The following is a 25107-nucleotide window of genomic DNA, read 5'->3' as shown; positions in this document are numbered from 1 at the left end:
AAGATGACTGAAGTATTACAAAGATCAAAAGATAAAACAAGATATTCAAAATTGCTGTACTTAGTATGAAAAGCTGTTTTTCAAACATCATCTTCATTAACTCTGCTTCTATGATAGATATTCTGTATATCAATCTTTGAGAACATCTTTGCTTCAGATAATCAATCAATTATCTCATCAATTAACAGTAATGAATAGTGATTCTTAACTGTCATCTTATTGAGGTCTCTGTAGTCTACACATAGATATAGTCTATCATTCTTCTTGAATACAAAGAGTATAGATGTCTCTGCTGAACTTTTTGATGAACATATTCAGTTCTTTGATTGCACTTCTTCAAGATATTTGCACAGAACATTCAATTTCTTTACAGATAAGTTGTAAAGAGATCTGTACAGCACTGTTGCACTGTCATCAAGACAAATCTTATATCATATCTTGATATCAGGAAACTTCACTGCTTTTCTTTTCAAAAAGACATTCTTAAAATCTGTAAAGAGCCATCATATATGTCTGTCTTTAATGATGACTACTGCTGCTAATCTTGCAGTGAGGATGATGACTTCTTCATCTGTTTTCAAGTCTCAATAACCTACTACACAGTATATCAACTGAATCTTTTTCTCAAGATTCTTCTGATGAAACTCTTCAGATTTCTCTATCACTGTCTCTTTATTAGTGAGACAGTATCATCACATCTGAGTCACTCAGTCAATGAGAGAATTGTTTTCTCTCAATCACAGAAGACCTAGAATGACATTCTCATTTATGATATTGACTGTATAGAGAAGCAGACTGCTCTTCTTGAAGATTTCTTCTGAGTCTGTGGTCACACACTTTGCTTAAATTATGCTAAAATAGTGATATTTCATTTTATCAGTAAATTTCACATGATCTGACAGATCTATCTTCTTTCAACTCTTTATCAAAGAAAAGAAATAGAATATGAAGTTAATATCTATCTCAGAGTCAAGTAGGCATCTCACTGATATCTTCTCATTTGAGATATACATTGTAATTGTAACATGAACTCAAAGATATGAGAATTATCAATTCTTCATTTCTTTCTCTTCATTATCTTCTGCAGATACATTTGTCAGAAGAGAAGTCAACTTTAAGAAGATATCTTCTCAGTTTCTTCTCTTCTTCAGCTTCTTACAATCACTGACATAGTGTTTACCAGCTTCACAGTTGAAACAGAGATCTTTGTCAAATCTTTTTTAACACTTCTTCACAGTGAGTGAAGAATCAGAACACTTAGAATTCTTCTTTACTTTCTTCACACTGAAGCTGTCACAGCACTGTTTAGATTCTATTATTGATTAGTTAGAAGAGATCTTGTTGACCTTTTTCTCAGAGAATTGATTATTCAAATACATCTGAAAAGTCAGATTGACAAGCTCAGTACAATTGATTGATGAACTCTGATATTATAATATCATTGTTCACACCTTGTGAGTCAGCTTCATGAGATAAAGCTGTGTTTTTAATTGATTCAAATCATCAGTCAATTCCTCTTAATATTCTTCAAATCTTGTGTTGAAATTGAAAGAATTCTCATCATCTTGTTAATATAATGAGTTGAACTACTGCACTGCTGTGAAGCTGCAGTTGTAGTAATCTTCAATTTGATTCAGTAGAAAGTTCTTGAATTCTTTTCAAGTTATGACAGTATTGATACACTCAAGCTCTCTCTTCTTAATAACTTAAGTAGTTGCAGAGATGCCTTCAAGAAGATTAGCAGTGTATATTACTTATATCTTATGAGTATTATACTGGCTCAGGTTAAGGTGGAATTTCTGTTCAAGAGTATGAATAAAGCTGTGGAATTCAGACAAGATGTTTTTCTTGTATCTCAGTGAATCTCTGATCTTAATCTCTCTATCTCTATGATAGATGTAGATGTGTAGAGACTGTGACAGTAGCAGAGTGATTAAAGAGCTTATGTCAAAATGTGCAGCAGGTTCAGAAATCTCGGATTTCTGTCAGAGTAGAGATGTACACACTTTAGAAGATGATGTAGTGTTTCTCTCAGAGAGTGAGATCAGATCAGTTTCAGTATGAGTGTATGAGATTATATCAGTCTGTTAGAGCTTGACTGATTCAAATGTGTAATCAGATTGAGTGATTCAAATTGTAATATAATAAAACTGAAGCAGTGACTAGTCAGCAGTGACATATAGAGATAGTTGTTTAAAAAGCTGTATAAGTGAGCTTAACTATCTTGCTTGAATAGTGAGCTCATAGGCTACAGAGTTATTGTGAGAATATCATAGATATGATACTTAGTATACTAAGAAGATTATATGAGATACATAGTAACTCTTATATATATTTCAGTAGAAGAAAAAATAAATCACTGACTTCTTTTATAAGAAGCCAGCATCTAGCTATTCTATATAGACAATGAGTAAATACTCTTCTCTCATTTCATGAGTGAGAATAGCTGAAGTGATATCTCAGTAGTGTCTTATTGTCAAGAAAGAGTAATCTGCTGATCTTGTATAGAAGTGAGATTTCTCATATTCATCAATCAGATCTTTCTATGATATATCTGAATGATATTATAGAGTAATTAGAAACTGATTCAGATAGAATGAAATCATCTGTATAAAAGTAATGAGCTGTGTGAAACTGTAACAGAGTCTTAATATGACTGAGAGTGTGATAATACTCTTCTTTTTAAGAGTATAGTTCTGATACACTTAAGATTACTCAATTAGAAATTATCTTTATTATATAGTAATAGTTATCAATCAATTGACAGTGTATATACTGCACATGATATAAAGAAATAGATGAGTTTTTTCACTGACTGCATAGATCTTTCTTTTCTCATCTTCATTCAAATCAAATATGTGATAAGTGAGTTTCATATATATTAATTTGAAATGTGAAAAATGTAGTTAATAAGTGACTTACAGATCTCTTAATATATTTCATTCTATATATGAAATTCTCTGCAAAAGTGATGTATTTTAGAGACAAAGCTAATAGTAGTGATAGGATTTTTTTAAAAATATTTCTCTCTTTATGAAATATTTTTCTTTTTCTCTCTCTCAATTGTAATAGTGAGTGTATGAGAGTATTATTCTTGAAGAATAATAAAGAGCTTATTCTGATATTTTCTAGTGAATAAATATCTTTGTGATGCAGCAGCAGTCTTCATGACTGTTAAGAAAACCAGGTTGAAGATAGAGATAATAGTGTCAATGAGCTGCAGAAGCACTGCTCTTATTGCTACATCTTCTTCTTCTTCTTCTTCTTCTGCTTCTCTCACAGCTGTGATGATAGTTACTGTGCCTTGCAGTGAGATGTCATCTCTTCTGCCGGCTGATGCATCTGTGTCCAGTTCATCCCCTGTCTCTCTCACTGCTGTTGTAACACTGCCTCTCTTCTCAGTCAATATAATAGCATATGACCTCATGTGATCATTCAGAGAGAAACCTGAGAAGAGCTTGATTTCAGAGACAGTGACTCTGAGAAGCTTAATTCATAGTTTCTCTCTCACAGCATATCTGAGCTCTGCTTGAGATGCTGCTGAGTTAAGTTCACAGAGTTCTGCAGTTTCTTCATCTTCTCTCTGTGAGAAGACTTCAGTGCAGTCTCTGACTGACACTGCTACTTGTCTATACTGTGCTAAATAGCTGAAGAAGAAAGAGATTTTATATATCTGTCTCTTCTCTTACTTCTGTTATTTTCATTGTATCTGCAACAATGACTTCTATCTCTCTGTAAGTATTATCTCACAGAAAGATGTTATATCAGCTCTGATAAGAAGTCTAGATACTCAAGCAGTACAGAGTGAGAGTCTCAGAGCTTTAAGTGTTGATGAATTCTATTAAGACTGAGAAGATCTCTCTTACTCATCTGTAAAAGAAGATGAAAGTATGAATCTCTGAGATAGAAAAATATCTCAGAATAACTGATTTTAAGAAGAAATCAGCTGATATCACTGTTGAAAGTACTGTGAAGATTAAATACTGATTGAAGAGAATCTCACTTCAGTTGAAGCAGATAACTGAGATACTTTATAAGTTAATAAGTTGATACTTTCAGCATCTTTCATACTCTTCTGTAGCATGCTTCTCTACAGTACTGCAGTGCTAACATCTCAGCAGACAAAGATACTGATGTTAAAGACTTCAACAGTGAAGAATGAGTTTGATGAGAGTGTGATTGTTAATGAGTAGATTCTGAGATTCTCTCTTTTTACTTTTTCAGCAGGCTGTGACCTCATTAGAATAGCAGCAGTCTGTAAGTTAATAATATTAATCTTTTTTATTGATTTTAAATATCTCTTTTCTCTAATTACTTCAGGAATTTTATACTTGTGTAGTCTCATTAAACTTCTAAAAAACTCTTTGAGAGAAGAGAGAAGAAGAGTGCTATAGAGTCTATAAGACACTGACTCATCACTGTGAGATTATCTCTAAAAAACTCTTTAAGAAAAATGAGAAGTCTTAAGCAGTATTTCTTACTCAACATCTCTGATGTGTAACAGAGCAGTCTCTACTAGTTATCTTATAGCTTATAATCTCTTTCTCAGTATTTTTCAAATGCTCAAGTGATTCTCATGAATTCTCTGATAATAAATAATCTTCTTATTTAATGAGATATTGAAGCTTGCTGTAATATATTTACTTATTCAATATTTTCTTCACAAGATATTCAGTATCACTCTCAATCTCAATGTTATTTGATCAAGACAGCTTCATCTCAAGATGTTGCTTATAGAGCTTTAAATAGAAAATGTGAAAAACAGAATGAATTGATTTCAATTCTGTAAGTAATTTCAACTCATATGTCTGCTTACTTATCACTCTTATTATCAGAAAAGATTCTAGTCATCACTCACTGAGCTTCTTACACAGTCTTATTATCTTGATATTCTTTACTGAAAGTAGCACTTGATTCTCTATCAAGAACTTCATTAGAAGATGTTTTCAATTATAGTATTTCATCTATTACTTCTGAGCATGATGAATACTTTTCACTGCCTTCTTATGAATTTTATTCAAAAGTTTCAATCTCACTTTTACTTCTGATACTGAGAGATACTCTGTTCTCTGTATCTGTTTAATATTCTGACTGTCTATCTTCTTCTTTGAAATGTCATCCGCGATGTCACTGAGTAATAAAGAATTATATTCATAATAAGTATAGAAAGAAGATATCTTTAAGATTGCATTCTTTGCATTGTTATATATGAATTCAGTAGTTAGAAGATGTTTGAGTCAATCATTCTGATAATATAAATAGAACACTTAAAGATGCTATTCTAGTATCTGATTCTGACATTCAGTCTGATTATCAGTCTGCAGATGAAATGCAGTACTGAGAAGATGTCTTATTATAAGATAATAGCAAAAAGCTGATCAGTATTTACTGATGAAGAGAGATTCTTGATCTATTATTAACAATTTCAGAGCACTGTGATTACAAATGATGATATCTAAAAACAGGTAAGTCAATTCAGAGGTTTTAATCTTTTTATAAGTAGAGATATATCTGATCATCTTTATGAAGAAATTAACAATGACTAAAATTGAGTCATATTCTTTGACTCTTGTTGACTTTAGTAGATCAACTATGAAATTCATCAATAGATTCTGTCATGAGCTCTTTGAAACAGGTAGTGATGTCAACTCACTGTATTACTTATACTTAGACTGATCACCAGAATCATGAATTTCATGTTTGATCTCATTTGGTCTGATCTCATACATTTCTTGGCATGAATCCCACTGAGACTAATCATTAAATAAACATGCAAAGTGACTATATATCAGATCTCAAAATGAAATCATGACTTGAAAAAAATGAGAAAGTGGTCTCATTTGATTCTATTTAGTCCCATTCTTAGCATAAAGTTACTATTTTTAGACATTTTAAGGTTTTTTTTTTTTTTAGACTATTTTTAATTTTTTAAAAAGTAACGCTTTTTGATAACACTCAAATGAGATTTAAAGTCATTTAAAGCAATAAAAATAATTTAAATTGAGAAGTGAAAATCATGGTCTTATTTGAAAAATGTGATAAGAGTAGACAGTAAGTCTCACTGAGACAGTATGAGACTACTATCTAATGTTAAAACTGTGTAATGAGATCTGTCAAATTGACAATGAGACTATCAAAAATTCTGGTCCTGGTCTCAGACACGGTCACACGGTCAGTCTACTTATACTGTAGAATCTTTATTCTTTGACAGATGTTATAAGTCTCAACATACTCTTTAACATCTGTCTGAAGCTTATCTCAAGTGTATTTATATTTTAGAAGCTTCTCAGTCTTCTCTAACCTGAAGTGCTCTGTATGAGAATTATTATGATGAATTCTCAATAACTTCTGATACACTGCTCTACTACAAGAGATGAAGCAGTCTGATCAACTTTTCATTTGAAAATAGATTAATAAACCTCTCAATTGAAACAGTCTGACCAACTTTTCATTTGAAAATATACTGATGAATCTCTCAATTGAAACAGTCTGACCAACTTTTCATTCAGTGAGTAAAATGAGTTCAAGAGTACACTCAGTTGATGTGGAAAAAGATGTTTTCCCAGATGCTATTCCTGAGATTGAAATTCTAAAGAGAAGAAAGAAGGAAGAAATAGAGAAACAACAAGTTCTTGAAATACAGAAACTGGAAAAAGCAAGCAAAATTCTTGGAAAACAGTGTCTGAGTGAGGAGAATGAAGAAGTTCTGTTAATTCTTCATGCTCAGACTAGACAACTACAAGAAGTGATCAAGTTCAAACTTGGAATTTCAAACACAATTCAAAAAACATTGAAATCTTTCAGTACAGTCACTGACTCTTTTTCATCTTCTACTTCTTCATCTTCTTCTTCAAATCAGAAGAAAACATATGCTCAAGTAGCAGAATCTGCTGTCTTCAAACCTGCTACTTCAAAATCTGCTCAAAATTCTGAGAAAACTGAGAAGAATATTTCTCAGACCTCTGTTCATAGAAAGGAAAAAAAAGAAATGCAAAAAGAGAAGAACTTTCAAATCTCCAGAAACAGAAGACTTATTCTCAAAGTCTCAAACCAGGAGAGCTTGCAAAAAAACAAGCTAAACTCAAATCTCATTTTCAGAATTAGAAATGAAATTAACCAGCAGTTCTTTTCTCAGTTAATGACTGATATTGAAGTTCAAAAACCAGTCATAGCTTCAATTGAGCCATCTTTCTTTGAAAACTCTATTATTTTGACTACAATGCCTGAATTCAGTGCAGAATTCCTCATTCAGAATGAGAATCTCTGGAAATCAGCAATAGAATCTCTACTGAATACAACAATTCTATCTGAAAGAGATGAAAAGTGGGGCAAATTCATTCTTCATGATATTTCAGTTGAAACTTTTGACTGTGAGGAAGGAATGCTGCTTCTCAAAAATGAATTAGAAGAATACAATTCTATTCAACTGAGAAAAGAGCCTGTATGACTTAATTCAATTGAGTTCAGACAGAGCAGAAGAAATGCCTCTGTTCTAGTGTATACAAAGACACTTGAATAATCAAGAATCTCTGAAGTAAGAGTAGCAGGTTTGAAAATGAGAGTTCATGAATACAAAGATTCAAGAATGAATCTCAAAGCTCAAACACAGTGTTCAAACTATCAAAGATATGGACACTTTGCAATCTCTTGTTTCAGAGACTCAAAATGTGCATTCTGTGCTAGAGATCACAAAACTAGTGAGCATAAATGTGAAACATGCTCAAAAAGAGGTGAAATATGTCAACATACTCTGCTTAAGTGCTCCAATTGCAAAGAAAAACATGCATCTAGCTCAAAAGAATGTGTATTTGCTTCAAGAACTCAGAAGAACTGGAGAAAAGATGAAGCTCAAAGTGAATCTAAAACTGAAGAGAAAAGTCAAGCTAGTAAATCCACAACTGCAAGCTTAAAAAGAAGAAACTCTCAACTATCTAGGTCTTCAAACTCCAATTCTCCAGCTAAATGTAAACAGAATTTGAATCCTCAAACACCTGTTAAGATTAGAGAATTAAGAAATGACTCTGATAATAAACTAGATAGAATGCAAGCAGTTGAGATTCCTGCTTTTCAAAACAGTTATAATCTACTATCTGGTGATAGTGATTAGATTCTACTATATCTTCACTCTCTTTTAGTATGAATATACAACAAAAACAACAAAAAAAGTTTAAAAACTCTTCAAAAATCACATTTATTCAAAACAATGTGAATAGAAACTCAAATTGTATTTATTCTTGTCTTCAGATTGTATTTGAACAAAAAGCTGACTTTGTACTTCTTCAAGAACCAAATTTTGATACTGAGCAAAAGTACATCATTTCTCATTCAAGCTATTACTGCTTTCTTCCTGAAAAATCTGAGATAAAATCAAGAGTAGCAATCTATGAGAGAAAAAGATCAAGATATCAATTTAATCTGAGATTTGATATCATATCTGACTCTGACATTCTAGTGAGTGACATTATAGATAAAGATAATGAGTTTGATACTATTCAGCTTATAAATATCTATAATGAAAGATCATTGAAAGAAAACAACAATACCTGGACAATTGATAGAGGATTTTTGAATATAACTCTCTTAAAAAACTCTATAATTGCAGAAGACTTCAATGCACATTATTCCTGATGAAACTCAGAGTGCACAAGAGCAGTAAGAGCAGATAAACTGGTTGAATGAACTTTTAAGCATTCAATAGATTTAGTTAACAAGTCTGATCAACAAACATTCTTTAGAAAAGGCATGAAACAGAAATCTATTATAGATCTAACTTTCATGTCACAAAATCTAATTGAAAAAAGACTTATAAACTGGTTTATTGATTCAAATGAAACCTCAAGATTGAGTCATGAGATCATTCAATTTGATATTGAACTGAGTGAAAAACAAAGAAGTGAAAATCCTCTTCTCTCTAATCAGTATAACTTTGAAAAAGCTGATTGGAAAGCAGTTGAAGAAAGAGTAAAACAGCTGAAATCTGAAAGGCAGAGTGAGCTCTATTGAAATCAAAGTCAAGATATATCAAATGAAATGCTTGAGAATAGAGCAAAGCTGATTACATCTATTCTTCTAACAAGTATTGAAGAAAATATTTCAAAGAAAAAGTCTTCTGAGTATTTCAAACCTTGGTGGAATGAGAATATCACTTCTAAAAGAAAGCAATTAGCCACTGCTAAGAGAGATTGGAAGAATCACTTAATATCTGATGAAGAGTTCAAAGCTATTTGAAATGAATATTTTTCAGATATTAAAAGAGTCAAAACAGATTGCTGGAACAAATTTCTTGAAGAAGCATAAGAAAAAGAAGTTTTCAAAGTCTTCAACTACACTAAAACAAGAAGTGTAGCAAAGCTTCCAACCTTAGAATATGAATTTCAGAATGAATTATATACAGCAAATTCTTTTGAGGAAAAATGTCAAGCTTTTATGAGAATTCTCTTTCAAAACTCATCACATTTAGAAGAGGAGAATATGTCATTTCATGAATATATTGATGAAAATAACTGGGAATGGCCTGAGCTTACATATGATGAACTAGAGTCAGCAATATTCTCAAGTTCAATTAAAACTGCTGCAGGGCCTGATTCAATTAATCACTCAATTATTCAAAACACATATTCCTACTTGAAGAATGAATATTTTGAGCTCTTTTTCAATCTCTTAAAAAATGGTTATCATCCTGAATGCTGGAGAGAAGCTACTGGAGTAATCCTTGCAAAACCTAATAGAAAGGCTTCAATTCCTAAGTCATATAGAGTAATATCTCTGTTGAACTGTTTGAGAAAAATTCTAGAAAAGATAATAGCTACTAGATTATCTTTTATAAGCTCTATTAGTGATTCTCTTCTATTTAATGAACAAATGAGAGGTAGAAAACAATGTTCTGCAATTGATACTGTTCTCTCAGTTATTCATGATGTTCAAGTAGCAAAGCATGAAGACCTGGTCTCAACTGCAGTTTTTATTGATATAAAAGATGCATTTGATCATGTGTCAAAGTCTAAGATGATTCAAACTTTGAAGATGTTAAAACTGCCACTTTCTCTAATAAAATGAGTCAATTGTTTCATGTCTAAAAGAATTATACAACTATTCTTTGATGGAAGAAAATAAGATAAAACTGAGATAAAAATAGAAGTATCACAAGAATCTTCAATCTCACCTGTTTTATTTGCAATATACACTGCATATCTATTCAAGAATAGAGAGATGAAAATAGTGAGATCTCCAAGCTATGTAGATGATATTGGCCTACTCTACAGTTCAAAGACAATTAAAGAGAATTTAGAAGTGATTGAGAAAGCAGTAAAGGAAATCTTTGTTAGAGCAGATATCAATCTAATTCAATTTGATATGAATAAAACTGAGTTAATCCACTTTTTTCCCAGGTTTAATGAGAAAGAACTAAGTCTAACTCTTTTGAATAAAGAGATCAAACCTGGTTTAAATGTTAAATGGCTAGGAGTATGGTTAAACTCCAAGCTGAATTTTAAATATCATATTCAATAAAGAATCATCAAGGCAGAGAGACTACTGAATAGTATAATCAGACTATCAAATACAGAGAGAGGTCTATTCTTTCAGGCAATGAGACAGTTATACATAGCCTGTATTACCTCAGTAGCTGATTATGAAGTTCAAGTTTGATGGAACAATCAAGGAAACTTCACTGAACTCTTTCAAAGTCTACAAAACAGAGCTTTGAGAAGAATTCTGGGAGCATTCAAGTCATCTCCTATTAAAGCAATGGAAATTGAAGCTTCAATTCCACCTCCTGCTATTCAATTTGAAAAGGCCTGTATGAACTATGCTCTGAGAGTCATGAAGATGAGCTCAAATCATATAATCAGAGAAAGAGTCTCTTCTTCATTTCCACCAGTTAACTCAGGAAATGAACTGGATTGGAATAGATTTCTTGATTGAAATGAGAATAATACTTTAAAGAAAATGCCTTCTCAACTGTATAGACTATGTTCACTTATTAAGAATCAATTTTCTTCATTAAATGTTGAGAAAATTGATCATGAGAAGATATCTCCCTGGAGAGAAAAGCTGAAATCTCTCATAGACTTACAAATAAGTGAACTATCTAAAGAGAGAGAATATGAACAGCATTTGAAGAAGATCTCTACAATTAATATAAAAGACTCTATTCTGATCTACTCAGATGGCTCAAAAAATGAGAATTTGAATAGATTAGGCGCAGGCATTGCTTATACTGAAGATAATATTAATTTTATCTCAGATTTCTGGAATTTAGGCAGTGAATCTGAAGTCTTTGATACTGAACTATTTACAATAGTGAAAGCTTTCAAACTCATTGAAATAAAATCTTATAAAAGAGGAAATGATTTGAAAGAGGCATGAATATTCTCTGATAGTCAAGCTGCTTTAAAAAGACTTAGAAATAGTCAGATTCATAATGATCAAATGAATCTTGAACTGATTTTAAACTCTGTTTTGAAAATTCAAAAGAAAAGAATATCAAAACTGATAATTCATCTGCATTGAGTTCCTGCTCATATGAATATTCATGGCAATGAATTGGCTGATTCAGCTGCAAAAAAGGGTTCAGAATTAAGCAGATCTATTCAAAAAACAGTGTCCTGATCTTTCATAAAGAGAAAGATAAAAGAATCTTGTTTAAACAAGTGAAATGAAAGCTGGCAGAAACAAAAGAAGAGTATACATTATTCAAGATTTGAGACAAAACCAAAGTGGAAATCTTGTTCAATTAAATGTAAAAAGAAAATATTCTCATCTATAATTCAGCTGAAACTAGAACATGGTTATTTCAAATCTTATATACAAAGATTTGATGATAGATTTGATTCAACAGAGTGCTCATTCTGCAATGTGAATGAAAATCCTGAGCATATTGTAATGCATTGTGCATTATACAATAGTCTCAGAGTCAGATTAAAGAAGAAGTATGATTTAAATCAATTAAATATAAGGTTCTTATTCTCAACTGAGACAGGAACTAAATACTTAATAGACTTTCTATCAGAAACTAGAGCAGCTACAAGAAAATGGCTGAATTCAGAAGTATCTGAATATGAAGAGGTGGAAATTGACTAGATATAGTCTGTTAAAACAGCTATACATCATCTTTTAATAATTTTGTTTTGTTATAGTCTCTCTTTACTGTACTTGTTTCCTTCTGTTCTTTTCTCTATCTATTTAATGTGTCTATCTTTAAGACTATGTTCTCTTTTCTTTTGTCATAATATTTTCAAATGGTTTCAAACTATCAGAAGGTGTTGAAATACTGCAATTTGTAAACAGTTTTTGTATTCTGGGCTGGAATTTTCTGATTTTGCATATTTGAAATTGATAAATGTATAATAGTTGACTCTATAGATAGGAAAAGCTCTGAGAACTAAAGATTCTCAGGTAGATGTCATAGTCTCTGACTGCATACATCTATAATTGAAGAATAATAATAATAATAATAACAAGAGATGAAGACTGAATCATTCAGCAGTAGAAGTTCATATTCTTCTAGTTATCAGTGACTTGATTTCTTAGCAGCACTGCCCTGCTCAGAGTCTGTCTCTTTCAAGTTTAAATCAGACTCTTTCTTCTTCAACTTCTGAATTCAAGCTGCAGTAGAGACATCTCTCTTCTGTAACTTATTAATAAATTTCAAAAGTAGTCAGATTGAAAGATTGTAGATCATTTCATTCTTTATCAATTCAATGATTGTAAGATATAATATGAGAAGCTCATAATCTTCAGTGTCAGTTCTCTGTGAGAATCTGGGTTTTCTTTCATCTTCTATACTGAGTTGCACATAGACTGACCGTGTGACCGTGTCTGAAACCAGAATCAAACTTTACAGTTGTCACATTGCCTAAAAGCATTACTTCTGGTCATGATTTGTGTTCATCACATTAATCTCAAATCTCATTATTTCAAATATTAAAGATCTCAGATTCACTTTTCAAATAAAAATCTAGTTTCAGATAAAGAATATGTTTGAATTCTTAGTCATATTTTCATTCTAATCTCATTATTGAAAATGATATCAAATGAAATCATGAAATCATTTCTCACTTACATAATATCATAACATAGTTCTCATTTGTTAAAAATTTAACAGAGAGTATTATTAAATATTATTACTTTTCTGAACACAGATCATAATCAATATCATTTTAATTAAAAAAAAAAATGTAAAATATAAAAAATAACAAAAAAACAAAAAATAAAACAAGAAAAAATCACAATAAAAAAAAAAAAAAAAGAGAAAGAAAAAAAGAAGAGAAAGAAAAAAAGAGACAGAAAGAGAAAGAAAAATAAGAAAAAAAAAAAGAAAAGAAAAATAAAAAAATAAAAAATAAAAATAAAAAAAAATCAAGATCACAGAGTTATAGTACTCTTAAAATACTCACTCTTCAGAGTCTTTGCAATGTTCATTATTAATTATATATCTCTCACAGTGAGAATAACACAGCTGTGATGAATTATTATCTTAACATTATCTAATAAATAATCAGTATATATCTATATAAATGTGAATAATTAGAAAACATATACTTAAAAAGTGTGGCCAGAGTGAACTCTGCTGTCACTTGAATAATATCAAGAACAGAATACTGAAATCAATGATTTCTCTCATCAATTTCACAGACAAGATGTATGAAAATAATCTTAAGAAATATAAGATTCTCTGACTTCTGATAGAAATGAATCTCACAGAGAGACTCTATTTTCATCATATCAGAGACTGAGTATTATCAAAAAGTATTACTTCAATGCATATACACTTACTGCAGTAATTCATTCTCTACACATGTGACTGAGAGTTGCAGCTTTCTTATATCACACAGCTCTCTCTGAGATGCTGTCACTGATTTGCAATTCACACAGTCTCTCAGTTCAGAATGCACTGTGTATATACAGCTCTGCATGCTGAGACTGTGTTAATTATTATAATCTGGCATGATACTCACTTTTCACAGGCCATGTTTCATTTGATTGAGGGGAGAAGAAAATGCAACTGCTGTTTTATTTAAAAGAGAGTAAGTAATTGAATCTGTAGAAGATAATTTGATTTCTTCTGTATTTAAAATTTGATTAGTCTATACTCTTCAATTTGAGAGTTTCTGAGAGTGTTTTAATAGTTTTCATATCAGCTTGAAATTAGTGATTAATTGAAGAAGAGAAAAGAGAGAAGAAAGAAATAAGAATAACTAATCTTTATAATATAAAAACAGAGAATTGTTGTAATTATTTATTCTAGTAATAAAGATCTGTTTTCTGCATGTATCTCTGATACAGATTATATAATAACTGTATACAAAGAATATCAACAGTGCATGTATTGAATGAAGATGATATTACTATATAACACTGTAGCTGTTTCTGTACATTACTGAAAGCTGTTAATATTTTCTTTAAGTCTCTTTATATTTGATAAGTCAGTAATATATTTCAATGCACTCTCTCTTTTATCATCATTATTATCATTATTATCACTATTATCATTATCACTATCATCATCATCATTATCATTATTATTATTATCATCATTATCATCATTATTATCACTATTATTATATTATTTCTGACTGTCTCTTCTGTCTTCATCTCTCTTCAACACTCACTGAAATCAATTATGTTATTTCTCTTCAAATATTCTGTAGTTCTGCAGACTATCAAGGCACATGAGTACTGTCACAGATTGAAGAAAGAGGAGAAGAAGGTGTTCAAGTGAGAGAAGACAGATTGCAAGATATATTATAATGCCTTGAAGAGGCTCTGTAAGAGAGTAGAATGATAACAATTTTAAGTAACACTTCTGATAGATTTAGACTGAACTAAGTATAGAAATAATACAGATGACATCACTTATAAGAGATTGAAGAAGAAGATAGTGAAGAGTCTCATGCAGTAGTAGTGAGATCAGAAGAAGTTCTGAGAATGATTTGAGATCAAGATAAAGAGAGAGAGAGAGAAGAAGAGTATTACTGTAAATAAGTAGTAATAGAAGAAGATTGAGAGAATGTTAAAATAGAAGATAAAGAAGTCAAAAGTGATAAGTTTTTTATTTATTGAGAGATAACAATTTTTGATAATACTTCTGTTCTCTAATTGATTAGCAGAAGCTGATAGAGAAGAAGAGAATTGAGATCTTATTCAGGTCTTGAATGTGCTTCATGATTCAGAATATTAAGAAGACAGTTCTACTCTCTGAGCATGTCAATCTGCTTACTACTGAGATAGAACTCAAGACAGCAGATCAGAAAATACAGGATTTTGAGATACAGATTAATCTGACTGAGAGAAAGCAGCAGAAACTCTTCTCTGAGAAGACAGTGAAGAGAGATTTTGAGATGATTATTATCTCAAATGAGAAGAAGAAGAAGAAGAAGAAGAATGAGAAGTGAATTATAAAGAATGATAAGAAGAATGAGAAAGAGAAGAAAGATAATAAGTAGAAAAAGTTTTTTTCTTTTTATATTAGTTAGTTGTAAGTTCATAATTATGAATAATTGAAATTAATTTTGAGTTTTTAAAAATTATTGTACAAGGTGTAATCAAGTCAGGAACAATATATATATATATATATATATTTAACTATCATGATTCACAAATCACTATAATGTATAAGTATCAACATTTTTTCAATATTGATATTCACAATATTAATATATTTTTAATGATATCATCTGATAATATAATTTAGTAACACTCTCTTTTATAATATTAATATATTTCAAGAAATATGACAGAGATTAATCAAGATTATTTATTTACTTTTATACATTGATAATATTCAATCTGAGTTAGTACTAAAATTATAACTAAGCTAAGAAATAAAATTATTTTCTCTTATATTAATTCTTCTTACACATATCAGTGATCAGTTATTGAAAATAAATTATCATCTTTCTTAAATTATTATTATATCTTCTGAATTCACTTCTTTTACTTCTTTTACTTCTATTGAAGATTCATAAACTCTTCAAGAAATCACTGTGAATCACAAAGTCTATATTATTTATAATTTAATATAGAATGCTCTCTTTCAATCATGATAAATGATCACTTCATTCTTCACATCTGATTTCAGGTCATGAAATTTATGAAAAACTCAACACAAATATCAAGATAAACTATGAAATAATTATTAACAGATTATATTACAGATTACTGAAGAGTCATCTCTCTACTACAATCACTATAACTTTATTCAGAAACATTCATCATAAACTGATTATAACTCTGAAGAAATTTCTCAATATCTGAAGTTATCAGAATACAGATAATAAAAGAAAAATAATTAGAAAATTACTACTGAGATGATAAGGTACTCTATCAGATAACAATTTTTGATAATACTAACTTTCTAATTTGAAGAAAATCATGTAAAAATGACTCTGTATCAGTATTCTGATTTCATAACTCTTATCTAATAACTTCTGTGAATAATTACTTTATATATATATATCTCTGAATCTTTCTCTTCAATCAATTGAAAACCTCAAATTTCAAACACTTCTTCAAATACTTAATTCAAATCTTCATATTTCATATCAATTCTGTCTTCAGTTCAATCTCAAGACACACTACAAAGTTAATATATAATATCTAGAATCAGAGTTGAAGAATCATTGAAGAGTGTCTCTTACAGTGAATATATGAACTAGTATAAATAATCTTACATTTATAAGAGTTACATGTTATTACATTGATAAGAACTGAACTTATTAAGAGACATTAATTGAATTTGAATCATTGATTAGTAATAATACTGAGAATTATATAATAGAGATATTAATAACTGTGATTAAAAATGACTATTAAGATATTAGTCTCAGTCTTCTTATAATTATAACTGATAATACTGTGAATAACTACACTATGATAAAGAGCTTAGAGTAAAAATTGACTTTGTATTTCTGAAATGATAAATAAGATCATATTCTCTGCATTACTTATATGATTTAACTTATGATGTAAACACTGATAAAGAATCTTAATATCAAGATAAAGAATAATGAGATGACTGATTCTTGAAATTAGAATAAGATGAAAGTGATTACTTAAGTAACTTTTACATTCACTTTGTAAAAGATAATATTTTTTAATAACACTTTTTAATATTGCTTTTTGATAATGCTTTTTGATAATACTACTGTTAATTTTGAATAGATTGACTAATAATTTAAATATCATAGAGTTAAAACATTGTTAATGTGATTTGTATCTCTTCTAAATAATAATAATGATTTCATGATATTCAATAAATAAACAAATCAGTCATATCACTGAATATGATACAGAATGTTAGAATACAGTGAAGTTTAATATATAAAATAACTATTCAGACTCTTTGATTGTATCAGATGATTGATTATTGAGTGTAATACTCTGATTAGAAAAAGATTCAGATATTGAAACTTTCTGATATAAAGTGAACTCAGTTGAAATATATGATTAATTTACTGTTTCAGTTTTATAAGATAATAAAGACAGTCTTAATCACTTGTACATCAATACTGCAGTCAGTCTGATAAGTATATAACAGTTTTTTTACTCATCTTAAGAAGCAGTTGAATCACTCAAAAAGAAATTCAGTCTGAGATAATACTATAGTACAGGCTATTGTTGCTGTAAGGAATAAACTAGCATATTACTACAGTAAAATGAAATAATCTTTTACAGAGTACTATGCTATAGCAGCTCTACTAGATTTCTTCTGTTAAGTTAATATCTACACTTCTCAAGATTGAACAGAGAAGAAATAAGACTCATATATTAAATTAGCTTAAGACTACTACAATGTCAACTATCAGAGATTTGAATAAGCAGATATTCAAGATGTGAAGACAGTGAAATATAATTCTCTAATAAGTAACAATCTTTGATAACACTTCATATCACATAGAACTATAATACTAACTTTGAAACAGAACTTACATACATTGATTACAACTGAAAATCAGGCAAAACTACATACTTGTAAAACTGAATTTGACTGCTATCTTCAAGATAATTCAATGAATTTACACATTAAATCAATTCTAGAGTTATAGAAAATTGTTGAGAGTACATATTCAATTATTACACTGATAACACATGATATTCTGACAATTTCATTGATAGAGGTGAGAATGAAGTGAAAGTTCAACTCAAGTCAAGATATTTATCACTATCACTGAGAACAATTATAATAAGAAACAATCAAGAAACTTATAATTATAAAATATGAAATTATCAGATAGTTTAATACCTCTGATCACAGTATATCAGAGAAGTGTAGTTTTCATGAGAAAGTGAAGAATAAACTTGTACAAGAATATATTTAGTTGTTTCATGAGTGTTATTAATAATCATTATCAAATTCTGATTATATAAGTAATCACTGAATGAACTGAATAGAACTGATTTTAATCTTCAGTCTCAGTTTCATTCTGATTTTAAAAGAATGATCATCTTTCACAGTTTATTCTGGAAAATTACTTTCATTTCACTGTTCTTGAATTAAATCTGGTCATTTTTCACATCATTTCTCTCAGAAATGGTCCATTTTCAGATTTTTTTGACACTTGGTCCTGGTGGAACTCACGTTAAGAAATGTATGAGATCAGACCAAATGAGATTAAATGTGAAATTCATGATCTCAGCGGTCAGTCTAGTTGCACAGCTGTCTCTCTGATGCTATTTCTGAGCTTTAGAGAACTCTAACCCCCTGCAGCCAGCTTCTTCTGCAGTGATGACAGAGGTCCTTTTGTAGAATTCTTCTCTGCATCAATGATATTATAATCAGATTATCTAGACAGTGTGTCAGTAGAGTTAAGCTGATCTGAACAGTATCAGATATAGAAATTATACTCTGAAAGCAGCTCTGCTCATCTGACTTGATATTCTGTCAGGCTCTTTGTTATCAAGAAGTAACACAGATTTGTATAATCAGTGAGAACTTACACTGAGTACTTACTACTCTGAAGATAATGTCACTAGATCTTAAAGAATTTGACAATTACTAACACCTTCTGATTATGAGTATTATATCATCTCTGTATAAGTAATAACTTCTTGAAGAAGAAGATCACTGATCTTTATTCACAGTGTCTTATAGACTCTGTGAAAAAGCCTTCTCTTACAGACAATTTATTGTCTATTTTCTTAGAGATGATTATTCTCTGTTTCTTTCAATATTAGAAGATCTCTGATGTCAACTGTGAAAAGATTTCACAGATCTCATTCTCAGATGTATCAGTCTTACACTGACTGAATAAGTCAGAGTTAAAGTGATTCAGCATCATGACATCTGTGAAAGCTTGTTTCAATTTTATAAACATCTGTACAGTATCTTGAGTGAGAGTAAACAGTTCTGTTTTTCTGTCTTTCACACTTCTCTTTAACAGATCTGTAAGAGAGACAGTAATCTGTGAATATACATAGATGAATCATCTGTAGAAATTTGCAAATTCTAGAAATATCTGCATCTCACAGTATATTCACAGTGCTGATCAGTTCTCAATAATGAAGACCTGACTTCTGTTCATTGAAATGTCATTCATCTCAATAATATAATCTAAGAAATCAATCTTCTGCATGTAGAATAAGCATTTTTCAGTGTTTATATAGAGTTAATACTGTCTCAAGTGACTCAACACTTCTTGAACATGAGTATCATGTTCTTTCTCTGATTTTAAGAAGATTAGAATGTTGTTCAGATATACTATACAGAAGACATTGACAAGGCCCTGCAGTATCTCATTTATATAGATCTGAAAGATAACTGAAGTATTACAAAGATCAAAAGATAAAACAAGATATTCAAAATTGCTATACTTAGTACAAAAAGCTGTTTTTCAAACATTATCTTTATTAACTCTGATTCTATGATAGACATTTCATATATCAATCTTTGAGAACATCTTTGCTTCAGATAATTGATTGATTATCTCATCAATCAACAGTAATAAATAGCAATTCTTAACTGTCATCTTATTGAGACCTCTGTAGTCTACATATAGATGTAGTCTATCATTCTTCTTGAATATAAAGAGTATAGATGTCTCTGCTGAACTCTTTAATAAATATATTCAGTTCTTTGATTGCACTTCTTTAAGATATTTGTACAGAATATTCAATTCCTTTATAAACAAGTTGTAAAGAAGTCTGTACAGCATCATTATACTCTCTTTAAGACAAATCTTATATCATATCTTGATATCAGAAAACTTTGCTACTTCTCTTTCTAAAAAGACATTCTTAAAATCTGTAAAGAGATATTATATATGTTCATCTTCAATGATAGATACTGCTGCTAATCTTACAGTAAGAGTGATGACTTCTTTATCTATTCTCAAGTCTCAATCATCTGTTACACAGTATATCAACTCAATCTTTTTCTCAAGATTCTTCTGATGAAACTCTTTAGATTTCTCTATTACTGTCTCTTTATTAATGAGACAGTACTGTCACATCTGAGTGACTCAGTCAATGAGAGAATTGTTTTCTCTTAATTATGAAAGATTTAGAATAACATTCTCATCTATAATATTAACTGCATGAAGAAGCAGACTGCTCTTCTTAAAGATTTCTTCTAAGTCTGTAGTCACACACTTTGCTTGAATTATGTTAAAACAGTGATATTTTATTTCATCAGTAAATTTTACATGATCTGACAGATCTATCTTCTTTCAACTCTTCATTAAAGAAAAGAAATAGAATATGAAGTTAATATTCACTCTGAAGTTAAGTAAGCATCTCACTGATATCTCTTTATTCAGAGTATACATTATAATTATAATATAAACTTAGAGATATGAGAATTATTAATTCTTTATTTCTTTCTCTTCATTATCTTTCACAGATATATTTATCAGAAGAGAAGTTAACTTTGAGAAGATATCTTCTCAGTTTCTTCTCTTCTTCAGCTTCTTATAATCACTGATATAGTGTTAATCAGCTCTGCAGTTAAAATAGAGATCTTTATCAAATCTTTTTTAACATTTCTTCACAGTGAGTGAAGAATCAGAATACTTGAAATTCTTCTTTACTTTCTTCACACTGAAGCTGTCACAGTGTTATTTAGATCTTATTATTAATTACTTAGAAGAGATCTTATTAATCTTTTTCTCAGAGAATTAATTATTTAAATAAATTCAGAAAGCTAGATTAACAAGCTCAGTGTAATTAATTGATAAACTCTGATATTATAATATTATTATCTGTATCTTATAAGTCAGCTTTATAAGATAAAGCTATATTTTTAATTAGTTCAAATTATCAGTTAATTTCTCTCAATATTCTTTAAATCTTATATTAAAATCAGAAGAATTCTCATCATCTTATTAATATAATAAGTTGAATTACTATGCTGTTATAAAGCTATGATTACAGTGATCTTTAATTTAATTCAGTAGAAAGTTCTTGAATTCTTCTTAAGTTATAATAGTATTAATACACTTAAGCTCTCTCTTCTTAATAACTTAAGTAGTTGTAAAGATATCTTTAAGAAGATTAGCAGTGTATATTACTTATATCTTATAAGTATTATACTGACTCAGATTAAGGCAGAATTTCTGTTCAAGAGTACAGATAAAGCTGTGAAATTTAGATAAGATATTTCTCTTATATCTCAGTGAATCTCTGATCTTAATCTCTCTATCTTCATAATAGATGTAGATGTGTAGAGACTGTGACAGTGATAGAGCAGTTGAAGAGCTTATATTAAAATGTGCAGCAGGTTCAGAAATCTCAGATTTCTGTTAGAGTAGAGATGTATACACTCTAGAGAATGATGTAGTATTTCTCTCAGAGAGTGAGATTGAGTTGATCTCAGTATAAGTGCATGAAGTCATATCAGTCTGTTAGAGCTTAACTGATTCAAATGTATAATCAGATTGAGTAGTTTAAATTGTAATATAACAGAATTAAAGTAATGACTAATCAGCAGTAATATATAGAGATAGTTGTTTAAGAAGCTGTATAAGTGAGCTTGACTATCTTACTTAAATAGTGAGCTTGTAGACTACAGAGTTATTGTGAGAATATTACAGATATGATACTTAGTATACTAAGAAGATTGTATAAGATACACAGTAACTCTTATATATATTTCAGTAGAAGAAAAAATGAATCACTGACTTCTTTTATAAGAAGCCAGCATCTAGCTATTCTATATAGATAATAAACAGATACTCTTCTTTCATTTCACAAGTGAGAATAGCTGGAGTGATATCTCAGTGACATCTCATTGCCAAGAAAGAGTAATCTGCTGACCTTATATAGAAGTGAGGTTTCTCATATTTATTAATCAGATCTTTCTATGATATATCTGAATGATGTCATAGAGTGATTGGAAACCGGTTTGAATGAAATGAAATCATCCGCATGGAAGTGATGAGCCGTGTGAAACCGCAACAGAGCCTTGGCGCAGCCGGGAGCGTGACACTTTATCATTCTTAATTCTCTTATTCTCTTTTATCTGCATTCACTCTGCATTTTACAGTTCTTCATCTTTCATCTATTTATTCATTCTTATGACTTCTATCATCTTGTTGTCTCAGACTCTTTATCTTGTTCATAGTTATTGTTTCATTATCATCTCATTGTATCTGTATAATATTCATGAAAGACAAAGATTCTCTATAATATCTATCACCTTGTTATCTCAGACTCTTTATTACTGTGTTATTATCATCTTATTGTTTCAACCTCTTTCTTTACTCATCTCTTATATAAGAAGAATATTAACCCGCATCTGAAAAATGCCTAACTCATTTCTTATTAGGTTTAGCTTTTTTTCCTGCTATCTCATTTTCAGATGTTCATTTCTTTTCAGACAGAGAAACTGTGACATTCATTCTTGCTACTTCTCAGAGCTTCTATCTCTTTCTTTCTGAGACTTTCATCTCTTTCTGAGACTTCTGTCTCTTTCTTTCTCAGACTTCTGCCTCTTTCTTTCTGAGGCTTTCACTTCTTTCTTCTGTAAAAGTCAATCACAATAAACAAACAAGCATGTATATATATATATATAGAGGCGTCCGCCCATCTCTATCTTGAAGAATAAGACAAGATTTACCTTTTTACATGTATGATACGTGATCGGCATACACTACAGGTGATATATGCTGCAGTTTCTCTTACAATTTAAGCATTTAAGCAGAGTATGTTTGCATGTTTCATCTCTTTTTGAGTATATTTCATATTTATACTCACTAGGTTTGTGATTATTTACACAAAATTCATGTTTTAAGTCTCTGAAACAAGAGATTGCAAAGTATTCATATCTTTGACAGTTTGAACACTGTGTTTAAGTATTGAAATTCATTCTTGAATCTTTGTATTTATAAACTCTCATTTTCAAACCTGTCACTTTTATCTCCGAGATTTTTGATGGTTCAAATATCTTTGTATATATTAGAACAGAGATATTGCTTTTATTTTATCTAAATTTAATTAAATTCAGTTATACAGACTCTTTTCTGAGTTGAATATAATTGTATTTATCTAACTCATTTTTGAGAAGTAGCATTTCTTTCACACAATTGAAAATTTCAACTGCAATATTATAAAGAATAAATTTCTCTTATTTCTTATCTTTTTCAGACAGAATTGATATGTTTAGCAGAGGTTTTATTGCTAATTTTCAGATATTCTCATTCTCAATGAGAAATTCGGCATTGAGCTCAGGCATTGTAGTTATAATAATAAAATTTTCAAAGAAAAAAAACTCAATTAAAGCTATAACTGATTTTTAAACTTCAATATCACTCATTATCTGAGTGAAGAACTACTGATTAATTTCATTTCTAAGTTTGAAAATGATATTTGAGTTCAGCTTGTTTTTCACTAAAATCTCTCTATCAGAGACTTTCATAATAAGTCTTCTGTTTCTTAAGATTTGAAAGTTGTTCTCTTTCTGCAATTCTTTCTCTTCTTTCTTTTAAAGAAGAATATAAGTACTTTTCTTCTGAGTTTGATTAGAATTTTTAGCAGATTTTGAGACAGTATTTTTTAAAACAGTAGATTCTACTACTTGAGCATATATTTTCTTCTAATTTGAAGAGAGAGAGAAGAGTCCAGTGATTATACTAAGATTTTCAAAGCTTTTTGACCTTTATTGGAATTTCAAGGCTGAACGTGATTATCTTCTGTAGTTATCTAACTTGAGTAGAAAAAATTAACAGAACTTCTTTCATTCATCTCAAATCAGACACTGTTTTTCAAGAATTTTACTGGCTTTTTCCAGCTCATGTATTTTAAGAACTTGCTGTTTTTCAATTTCTTCTTTCTTTCTTTAATTCAGAATTTCAATCTCAGAAATTCTATCTGAAAAAACATCTTTTTTCATATTAATTGAATTTAGTTTTTAACTCATTTTACTTTCTCAATGAAAAGTTGATAAGACTATTTCAATTGAAAGATTTATTAATTTATTTCTAGTTAAAAAGTTAATCAGACTATTTCAAAAGAATAAAATGCTTCTTAAGTATAAAATATTTAATTTTATTTTTCATTAATTCAGTAACTAGATTAAATTTTTGAAGAGAATCTAATAAACTAAGATTGATTTTTTAAAATAAATTAATAAAACCTTTACAGTTTCTTTCTTGAAATACAACTTAGAGAAAAGATTATTATTATTATTATTATTCTTTCATTATAAATGTATACAGTTAAAGACTATAATATCTATCTGAAAACTTTCAGTTCTCAGAGTTTCTCTAATATCTATAAAGCTAGCTATTATACATTTATCAATTTCAGATATATAAAATCAGAAAATTTCAGCTCAGAATATGAAAACTCTTTATAAATATATAAAATCAGAAAATTTCAGCTCAGAATATGAAAACTCTTTATAAATTACAGTATTTTAACATCTTCTGATACTTTGAAATCATTTAGAAGTATCATGACAAAAGAAAAGAGAACAAAGTCTTAAAGATAGACACATTAATCTGTCTCAGTGACTGAATGATTAACACGGTCATCTAATAGCATTTTAGCATGAGAAATCAAGACATGTGAGTTTAAAACCTGTAGAGAATACAATAAATTCAGAACTTAAGCATTTCAGATTTCTAATAAATACAGAGATGTACAAATTACTTCAGTAAATCACTCTATATT

At 29.6% G+C, this 25107-nt stretch overlaps 2 protein-coding genes across 2 annotated transcripts; both read left to right on the top strand.

The window, feature by feature from the left end:
- Positions 1–6517: 6517 nt before the first annotated feature.
- BDCG_17772 (uncharacterized protein) lies at positions 6518–7447 on the top strand (the record flags this gene model as incomplete). Its single annotated transcript, XM_045426838.1, has 1 exon — positions 6518–7447. One exon carries the CDS (start codon positions 6518–6520, stop codon positions 7445–7447), a length of 930 nt encoding a protein of 309 aa, XP_045282516.1.
- Positions 7448–15164: 7717 nt separating this feature from the next.
- BDCG_17771 (uncharacterized protein) lies at positions 15165–15395 on the top strand (the record flags this gene model as incomplete). The annotated part of the gene is made up of 1 exon (XM_045426837.1): positions 15165–15395. The coding sequence occupies one exon, from the start codon at positions 15165–15167 to the stop codon at positions 15393–15395; it is 231 nt and encodes a 76-aa protein (XP_045282515.1).
- Between the last annotated feature and the right edge of the window lie 9712 nt (positions 15396–25107).

This window comes from Blastomyces dermatitidis, assembly GCF_000003525.1.
Source record: "Blastomyces dermatitidis ER-3 genomic scaffold supercont1.11, whole genome shotgun sequence".
Classification (NCBI taxonomy): domain Eukaryota; kingdom Fungi; phylum Ascomycota; class Eurotiomycetes; order Onygenales; family Ajellomycetaceae; genus Blastomyces; species Blastomyces dermatitidis.
The sequence above is the reverse complement of the archived record's forward strand: the minus strand, read 5'-3'. Positions and strand labels throughout refer to the sequence as shown.